This window comes from Odontesthes bonariensis, chromosome 14 (genome assembly GCF_027942865.1).
Source record: "Odontesthes bonariensis isolate fOdoBon6 chromosome 14, fOdoBon6.hap1, whole genome shotgun sequence".
Classification (NCBI taxonomy): domain Eukaryota; kingdom Metazoa; phylum Chordata; class Actinopteri; order Atheriniformes; family Atherinopsidae; genus Odontesthes; species Odontesthes bonariensis.
Window position 1 is genome coordinate 6,264,079 of NC_134519.1, and position 9,782 is coordinate 6,273,860.

At 39.7% G+C, this 9,782-nt stretch overlaps 1 protein-coding gene across 1 annotated transcript in view; it reads right to left on the minus strand.

The window, feature by feature from the left end:
• Positions 1–5,809, minus strand: part of oc90 (otoconin 90) — a 23,487-nt gene extending 17,678 nt beyond the window's left edge. Inside the window, exons 1-5 of the mRNA XM_075483044.1 lie at positions 5,770–5,809; positions 5,547–5,603; positions 3,449–3,623; positions 2,499–2,605; positions 1,507–1,638 (exon numbers count right to left, since the gene is read on the minus strand). Of these exons, the coding sequence (XP_075339159.1) occupies positions 1,507–1,638; positions 2,499–2,605; positions 3,449–3,623; positions 5,547–5,603; positions 5,770–5,809 (511 nt within the window). The remainder of the gene's footprint in view (positions 1–1,506; positions 1,639–2,498; positions 2,606–3,448; positions 3,624–5,546; positions 5,604–5,769) is intronic.
• Positions 5,810–9,782: the final 3,973 nt, after the last annotated feature.

A 9,782-nucleotide genomic window follows, 5' to 3' on the forward strand; every position in this document is an offset into this window, starting at 1 on the left:
ACAAAATAGAATCAAATGACATTCACATTATCTTACAGAAAAATAAAATTGTAATCAAAATTAAATACTTAAATAATAAATACAATACTTAAATAATTTTGCCCAACGGTGGCAGCAGCCAACAGGAGGCATAAATTAACCTAGTATTAGTATTTTGTCAAAATTATTTTTTTTTTCTGCTCTAATACAATTTCGTTTAAATTATTCAATGTTATTTTAATTTCATGTATATATTTACTTTTTTTATCACAACGTTTCGGTGCTCTCTGGGGCCCCCTGGTGGCGTGGGGGCCCTAAGCGACCGCCTAGTTGGCATATGCCCTGGGCCGGCTCTGTCTATTAGAGTAACTGTCATAATTTCTACCTTGTATTTTTAAGATTCAGTAAGAACTCGAGCTTCTTAAGTTAAATTGAACATTTTATTAACGTAATACATGAATTATGGGGGAAGAGTAAGTTTTACTTAGGTTTCCTCATACAATTTAAATGTTTAATAGTTGTATGTACATAAACCTAGAAATACTACATAAACTTTACTCTGAAAGTGTATCGTTAAAATCTACTAAGTTATTTCATAACAGCAAATACTACAGATATATAAAATTTACTTAAAATTGTGAGTAAAATGATGTTCCTGCCTATGAAAAACAAGTAGAGTTTACTTAATTTGTTTAAATAAATATAACTTCAAACTTAGATGCAATTAAGTAAATGTTACTTATTATCTTCAAAACTGTTGTGTTTTATGGTAAGTAACATTTACTTGATATTGCAGCATTAAATCTTATGAGTTGTTTTTTTCAGTGTAATATCGCAACAAAAGACCGTGAGATGACTTAAATTCTCAAAAGATCCACTTTGAAAACCCGTGTGTGGGTGTAGTGGGGATGTTTTAACGTATTTAACTAGTTTTTTGTCTCATTACTGCATTTTATCAAATGTACAAAACAGTTCAAAGTGCTTCACATAAAATAAAAGCATTGCAGCAGTGGAAGAAGCATTAAAAATACATAAAAGAACATAAAGAGAAACAAATAAAATCATTTAAATGAATTTAAAAACAAGCAACAGTCCAGATAAGTTCAAAGATAGCGTGCAGATTTCATGTATAGACACATAAGAAAAGAAATGTTTTTAACCTGGATTTAAAAATGTCTCCATTTGGTGAAAGTTTAATCTCCACTGGCAGTTTGTTCCACTTGTTGGCAGCATAACAGCTAAATGCTGCTTCTCCATGTTTAGTCTGGACTCTGGACTGGACCAGCTGGCCTGAGTCCTTGGATCTCAGAGCTCTGCTGGCTTTATATTCTCTGAACACATCACAGATGGATTCTGGGATTTATGTGAGCATCCTAAATATCCTGGGATACCGAGTCTGCTGTTTGTTCAACATTCGTAACGAGTCTCTAACTACAGGTGAAACTGTATTCCACACACATAAGACTTTTACGTGCACTCAGCAGCAGTATTTTTGTGCTAAATGTGGAGGAAAAGCACTTATTTCACCTGTTCCATTTGCAGCAGAGCAGGACGACTCTGCGAAGCCTCTCAGCGATGAGTTGTACCGACTCCGAGTCATGCAGGCGACGGCCGCCCGGTCGCATTCACAGAAAGTCTGCCGACACAAGTCACCGGCATCTTCGACATTTAAACAAAGAGCAATTAGTTCGTGTTCTCAGAGAAAAGCGTTGTGTGAAGCAGAAATACACATATATACATATACATTTCATCTGGTCCTAAAATCAGGAAAATCCAACCTCAGATGAACAACAGCACACGACATATTACATCGGCTGTGTTCGAAATCGCATACTTCTCCTACTACTCCTACTAACTTTAACTTTTTTTAAGTTCCCGGATGCATACTAGATTCTCCGAAATGTTGGGTATGCATCATGAGGTTACTACTCATACTCAAACTACCCAAGATGCAACGTAACGTGACGTCGCCGATCGTCATTTCCTGTCCAAACGGCAGTTTCAAGCTAGCTACAACGAGGGTAGGTTCACTTCCTGTTTTCAAAACAAAAGCACCAATTGTATGGTAATGGCTTTCCCTATGATAAAAGGCAACGGGTATTTTATTTTGTGAAAATAACCGGAACTGCGTTGCTCACTGCGGCTAGCTTTAGTAGCGCCGAATTCGTGGGAACAAAATTGTAAACAGCCGGTATTTTGTCAGGTTTTCAACACGTTGGGGATCTAAACGACTACTTTCTCACCTGAAAATGTTTCAAATGTTGCTAAAGTTTACAGAGTTTAGAGCTTAAGAGAAATCAGCTTCAGGCCGGCTGATTTTGTCTCGGGCAGGAGCGAAATGCATTGTGGGTAAACGCTCTGCATACTGTCTGATCGATGAGTATGCAGTATGCGGTTTCGAACACAGCCATAGACTTATGTATGAAACTAAAGACAATAAATTCAGGCTTTTTGTTGAAGTTAAACTGTTCAGACTTCTTAGAGCTTTCAGATGTCTGAGCACAGTTAGAGAGTCTCACCACAGCCGGTGTTTACCGCAGCACACGTGAGGTTTAACGGCGGCGGAGGCAGCTCCAGCCTGCAGGGGGCAGCGTTCTGGTGACACCGTCTGTGAGTCTCACAGCAACTGCAACGAAGAAGGATTTAAAAGAAAAAGAGTCAAATCCAACGACCAAGTCTAGAGTTGAAGGAGTTTGTATTGAGAAAACTTTATTCTAGGGCTTAATACTGATTAGGATTATTCTTTTAGTTTAGTTTGGGGTGCTCTGTGCAAATGGCAGGAAGTGATGAGCTGGGAATGAGAATTACAGCTAGATTGGTCACAAAAAAGGGCGAAAAGTTGAATTTATGTTAAACAGGCTTAAAAAAACGTACATTTACTGTTTTTCTTATTCAGTTTGCCGCTAAAAATGGAGCTCACGTCTTACTATGATGCGCAGTTTCCCCAGACATCTTCGCTGTGATGATTTTCACGTTAATTTGGCCACCAAGGCTTGGGATGATTGAGCCTACGAGCCCAACTTACCAGCTCTGCAAACTATCACACATACCCAAAAGTGGCACTTTGGGGGTACCCTTTGTGTTTAAAACCAATGCAGCAGGCTCCTAACCAAGCATCCTAATTATTTAAAGCAAAAAACTGTATTTATTTATCTATTTATTCATTTAGACAAATTGCACCTCAGACAGTTACAGCTGCAATTAACATGGCACAGGGGCCTGATAACTGAAGGCTCTGCCTCCCAAACTGAATTAAATTAAATTAAAAAATTAATTGAATTGAATTAAGGCCGCTAAATTAAACCAACAGGCACACTTTAATGATTTATCTATGGGATGGGGATGGAAGGATTCGTCCTGGCACCAAGACTCTCGCTGCCTGCTTTTTACACACCGGCCTCCGGCCTCATGCATTTTAAATTCAGCAGCTACCGTTGCTGCTTCCTGCTGCGATCCAAGCGATGCTTACATGTCCAGAGGATCCACGGGGTTCCCGGCCGCCACGTATCTGCAGGAGCAGCCGTAATCCTCCAGGTCACGCGGACAAAGCCCCGAGGCGCAGCGCAGCCTCCACACAAAGCTCAGCAGCGAGGGGAAATTATCGAAGACGGCGTGGAGCCAGGTGAAGCGCGGGCCGAGACAATCTGACGGGGGAGGAAGGAGGAAACTGAGTAGGCCGACACACAGCGGCTGCAAGAGAAGGAAGCTAAATAGATTTTGTCATCTCACAGGTGGAGAGCAGAGTGATTTAATCATAGATAATCCCGTTGGCAGGTTCCAATAACCCGAGTCCAGAGGAGCTCCACATGCCCGATAGACTCTGTGCTGATTGGGACCGTTGGTGTCCCGGAGCATCACAGATTGGGAATCAGTCAACTCTGACTTTTTATGACAGTTGTTGGCATCAAGCAACTGTTTGGAGAATGGAGGTGTCAGTCAGACTAATGGCCGATTTATATTCCAGCTAACACGCAGTCAGTATGGTTTCAATCAACTTGAAATTCATTTTCCATTTGTGGAGACGTTCCTTTAATAAGAAGCAACGGCCCTTCAGATTTGGTTACAAACCTGTGCTCCACTGGTTCAAATGCTTAAATGTTTAAATAAAACAGCACTAATAACTAGCGCTGGGCAACGATTGAAATGTTTAATCTAATTAATCACATGATTTCCCTGATTAATCACGATTAATCGCATTTGTATGCAGAATCCAAAAGTAGCGTATAGCTTTTAGCATTTAGTTTTATTTTAAATGTGCTGCCATATGAATGAAAGTGCCATAACATTTGTTGTGCAAACACACTTTTAACATCAGCATCTTTCTGTAGTTTTTATGTAGAAGCCTCGCTCCACTGTCTGTTTCCTTGAATGACTTGCTGCTATCAGTTGTGTGTTTTGCCTTTAAGTGATATTTTAGACTGGAACTACTACGCTGAGAAGACAATTCAACTTGGCAGTGTTTACAGATGACTTTGGTTCTGTCGACTCCGCCGTCTGGAAGAACTTTAACATGAAAATGGCCGAGTAAAAGTTCCGTACCCTTCTCCATGTTTGGTGGATCCGCCGATTACTTTCTTTTCCTGTTCCACAGCAGACAGCAACAGACTTTTACAAAATAAAAGCCTGTGAGCAACAGACTTTTACAAAATAAAAGCCTGTGAGCAACAGACTTTTACAAAATAAAAGCCTGTGAGCAACAGACTTTTACAAAATAAAAGCCTGTGAGCAAACAGACTTTTACAAAATAAAACCCTGTGAGCAACAGACTTTTACAAAATAAAAGCCTGTGAGCAACAGACTTTTACAAAATAAAAGCCTGTGAGCAACAGACTTTTACAAAATAAAAGCCTGTGAGCAACAGACTTTTACAAAATAAAAGCCTGTGAGCAAACAGACTTTTACAAAATAAAACCCTGTGAGCAACAGACTTTTACAAAATAAAAGCCTGTGAGCAACAGACTTTTACAAAATAAAAGCCTGTGAGCAACAGACTTTTACAAAATAAAAGCCTGTGAGCAACAGACTTTTACAAAATAAAAGCCTGTGAGCAAACAGACTTTTACAAAATAAAACCCTGTGAGCAACAGACTTTTACAAAATAAAAGCCTGTGAGCAACAGACTTTTACAAAATAAAAGCCTGTGAGCAACAGACTATACACTACTTTTAAATTCATTTTTGGATTTTGAGTACAAATGCGATTAATTGTGATTAATCAGGATTATGTGATTAATTAGATTAAACATTTTAATCGTTGCCCAGCCCTAATATATATCCAACCTGATGGATTCCTACTGGAATCATCTACTAAAATGTTCGTCTGTTTGTTTAAATATAAACGCAGTTGGATTTGCTTCTTTTTTTTTTTTTTATATTAGCAAATTAAACCAGATTAAAGGAATTTGATAGAAAACAGTGTGTTCCCTGCAGGCTGTGATTGAGCATCACTCACTGACTCATCTTTTCAGCCCAATGAACCAACAATCTCTGATTAGCTGATTCATTAATTAAAATCAATCTAAGCCGTGTCGAGCGCCCGCGGTTCATTATGTAACGCGTGATTCTCACCAATCGTGAGTCGGTCGCTGGCCTCGGGGTCCGGACAGAAGAAGCTGGCCGGGAGCGCTGAAGGAAGAGGAATCAGAAGCGCGGATTTAGTTCACGTTAATGCATCAGAAGTGAATCGATAAATCATTGTGTAATCAGTGTAATTACACATAAGAGATGAAACCGATGAAAACTAAAGATGAATTATCTGTAAACGCTTTGAACATCCTGACAGAAAACTCACCGTTTGGAGCAGAAAGCAGGAAGATCCACAGCAGAAGCATGACTGGCACCTGCAAGATTAAACATGTTTTAATGAACATTAACAACACGTCTGCATGCTTTGGAACGCCATTAAAACAACATCTTTTATCAGCAAAGAACACAGAAAGTAACTATGATCAAAGTGGGATTTTTATCTCAGGGAGCTGCTGGTCCATCAGGATGAACGCACTCACAAAACTTCTGCAGACAGCACCAACTATCCTGCCACCAGTAAATAAATCAGGATTAATCCACCGCTGAACATCATCCGGATAAATCTGCCACTTGCTGTAAGATATCTGTGCATGGGCGTCAACTGGGTTTGGCAGCTGCCACACTTTGGCTCCAGGGGAAAATGGAAATGTTCGTTTTTCTTTTCGGAATTTATGGAATTACTCTGTGTCAATTTGTATTGATTATTCTATTATTTAATACATATAAATGAACTACAATTGAAATTCTGAACAACACAATCAATTTATCTAAGTATCATCTTCCCCAACACTTGTATCCCCTTTTGAAATGTGGTATGGGCTGCTGATCTGTGCTGAGCAACGTCCACGTGCCGGGATGTGAACCCCTGGATCAATTTCTCCCCGTTATCACCTCCAACCTCCTAAAAGGGTCGAACGGAGACGCAAAACATCAGCTTGATGATGACAACGAGATATAAGCTGGAAAAAAATAAAAAATGTTTTGTGCTATGCGGCCACGTAGCTATCGGGGTCGGAGAGCCTCCTTTCTGAGCTGCAGTACCGTGACTGACCACTGGGAAAAATGGGCAACTGGGCTGAAAGTTGGAACCATATCCATAAATGTGAACACGGGCAAACAAATAGTCATCGTAGACTCATTCAAGTTGTTCAATTAGTTGACTTAAAGGGATAGTTCGCCTCTTTTGACATGAAGCTGTATGACCCCATACTGCAGACCGAGCAGCAAACACCGTAACAGGCGCGGCAGGCGGCAGCAGGCAGTGATACGAAGGGAGAGAAAATAGGGCCAAGAGATTGTGAGGTCTGACTTTTTCCTGGAGAACGATTTTGTGATGCAAATGTATTACTCTTTTGAACGCATATTGTTTTGAGAAGCAAAACGCTTTATTTTTTACACCCCAGCCAACTAGCCGGACTACCTTCATCAACACCAAAACGAGGCTGGAACTCTGCTCACAGGACGCAGCAGGGGGTAAGAAGATGTTCATAAATGATGTTGCTGATATTGCATGTCATACAGCTTCATGTCAAAAGAGGCGAACTGTCCCTTTAAGTTTTAAGTTACAATATAGAAGAAGAACAACTTTTTCAACAAAAACAATATTGATACAAATACAAGCAGCCACATCTGCTTAATCCCAGCTGCCATCGGGCCAAAGGCAGCGTACACCCAGGACAGGTCGGCCTTCCACCACATCAACAGAGACAAAACAACCTGACTCGCTCACGCTTACTGCTATGATCCATTTAGATTCACCAGTTAACCAAACATGAACTTCTTTTGGCCTGTAGGACGAAGCCCAAAGACACCAACCGAGATTCAAAGCAGGAATCTGCTCCCTGTGAGGAAACACTACATTACATATAAAGCACATTGAGTTGCCTGTGGTATGAAATGCACTATATAAATAAAGATCGATTGATTGATTGATTGATATCATTACATTACGGCCCTTTTGCAGAGGTTTTTATCCAAAGCGACTTACACTAAGTGTGTTCCACATCGGTAGAACTTCAGGTCACCAGACATCATAAGTGCATTTCCTTCCAAAACCAAACAGCTAAGAGCATAACTAGTGCTAGAGTAAGTGCGGTAAGTTAGGTAAAGAGACAAATGGGAAGACAATTTAGAAAACAAAGACAATTTAGGAAACAAATAAGTGCGTAAGGAGCTGGGACGAAACAGGTGATGTCCTCAGAGGGCGGATCAGGGTAGTGTTTCCTACAGAGAAACACTGAGAAACCATGACGGGGCATTTATCCTTTTTTAGTCGACTGTAATTGTGTTTACAGGAGTTTAGAGGACAATCTTACAATTTATAGTCCCGTGCTGGCTTGATGGCTGATTTGATTGGTCGTGCACATGACTGGAATACTTGTTGCTGTGGATGCTGATCTATTGAAACGCCATGCTGTCAGTGGGCAGGACAGCAGCTGGTTTGTGGCACCTTCAGCTTTCATGAGCCGAGTATAAAACGGCCACGAAAACTGAATAAAAACCGAGTTTCACAATGTTCACCTGCAGCTTTGAAAACCCACATGAAAGGCTATCCTCTGCTCGATTTATTAAACAAGTTCTCCTGACAAAAAAGATGGAAATGCTGCTGTGCTTCCCTGCCAAAAGAGCAGAAATAATATAACACCACCAAAGACACAAACGACTGCGGCGCCATCTTTCCCACCAGAGCTCAAACTCCCCCCACCCACCATCGATGTGTGTAACAGAGACCTGTATTTACTCTGACATCTAAAATCCAGCTCGATCAATTACCCCCATCATCACAGTGATTATGACTTCCGCACCAAACAGGACCCTCTGCGCTCGCTGCATCTGTAGTTAATGGCTTCAAACAGCTCGGCCCACCTGAGGCTCCACTCAGCTCGGCGAGGTGAACAAGTGTGCGTCGTTAATGATGCTGGAGCCCCGTTTATGTTTCACGAGGAGCAGGCAGGAATATCAGCGCCTCCGAGGGGGTCTGGAACGCAGTTATATTTAATCTTTAATGTGGAACTTAAAAGCTGAAGCGCTCAGGTCTCCAGCGTTAATGGATACAAGTGAGTGCAGAGAGTCGTTTCTATGATCCGAGGCTCTGAGAAACCTTTAAAGGTAGATGCTATTAAAGAACAAAAAGCATCCAAATTATGGGGGCTTAGACAGTTTGGTGTAAAAAAAAAAAAAAAAAAAGAAAAAGAAATGCGGTGCATTTTCTTTCAGTTAAACTATAAAACAGTTCAGAACTGGAGAAATTTCCAGGAAGGAAAAAAAGAATACATTCACAGTACTTTAACTGTTTTAACTTGTGTTTTGCTGAATTTGTTGCAGCTTAAATTGTGTAATTTATAACATAACACAGGCTATTGTTAATGTTTACCTCATAGTTCAGTCTACAGTTCATCAAAATGTGCCAGAATAACTTATTCTATGTCCACAGGACTAACAAAAAGCAACAAAAAAAAGAATATAATGATTATAACACTGATTGTTCACATGACCAAGCTCCTGCAGGTCAGATTTCTCCATGAAGAAGGCGGGGAGGGGAGGCTATGAGGCCAAAAAGACACGTAAACAGGAGCATTTTCATTTAAATTTATGCTTAAATATAAATGTAGTCAGTTTTTGTATGACCAAAATCATATATAAAATGTTTAATGTGTACTTTGTAAGAATAAGTTTAATATGAACTGCTGATTTATGGTTTCTTTATTACGAATATCAACTGTCAACTGTGATTCTAACTGTAAAAAAATCTGTCACAGACATTATCAGTCAAGCGAAAGATGATTAGATCAAAATCATGCATGTGTTCAAAGGCGAGTTAATGAATAAATTGTTATTTATGAACAAATTTAAATAAATATGTCTACCGTATTCCACAGAGTTGGGAGAACAAAAGACTAAAGCTTACGCACTTACATCTGACTTTTGAGAAGACAAAATATCGAATAAATTAAAAAAATATTATCCCAAAAAGGAGAAATAATAATCCGACAAAGTCTCCTGAAATCACAAACTGAAAGTGAAAGGTTTAGGTTTATATACTGCCATGACCCGGCCTTCACACATATTAAAATATTTAGCTACCACTGGATGCTAACCTCATAAACTAGCATCATATGTAATGAGCAATATGTGGTTAGCATGCAAATGCTAGCTGCATATTTTAGTAGTTTCAAGCTAAAATACATAGCATTTGTATGCTATGTATTTCAAATTGTAATAGCAAAATTAGTAGAATACTATTTGAAAGTAATTTTGGTACGATTGTTTCTAAAAGAG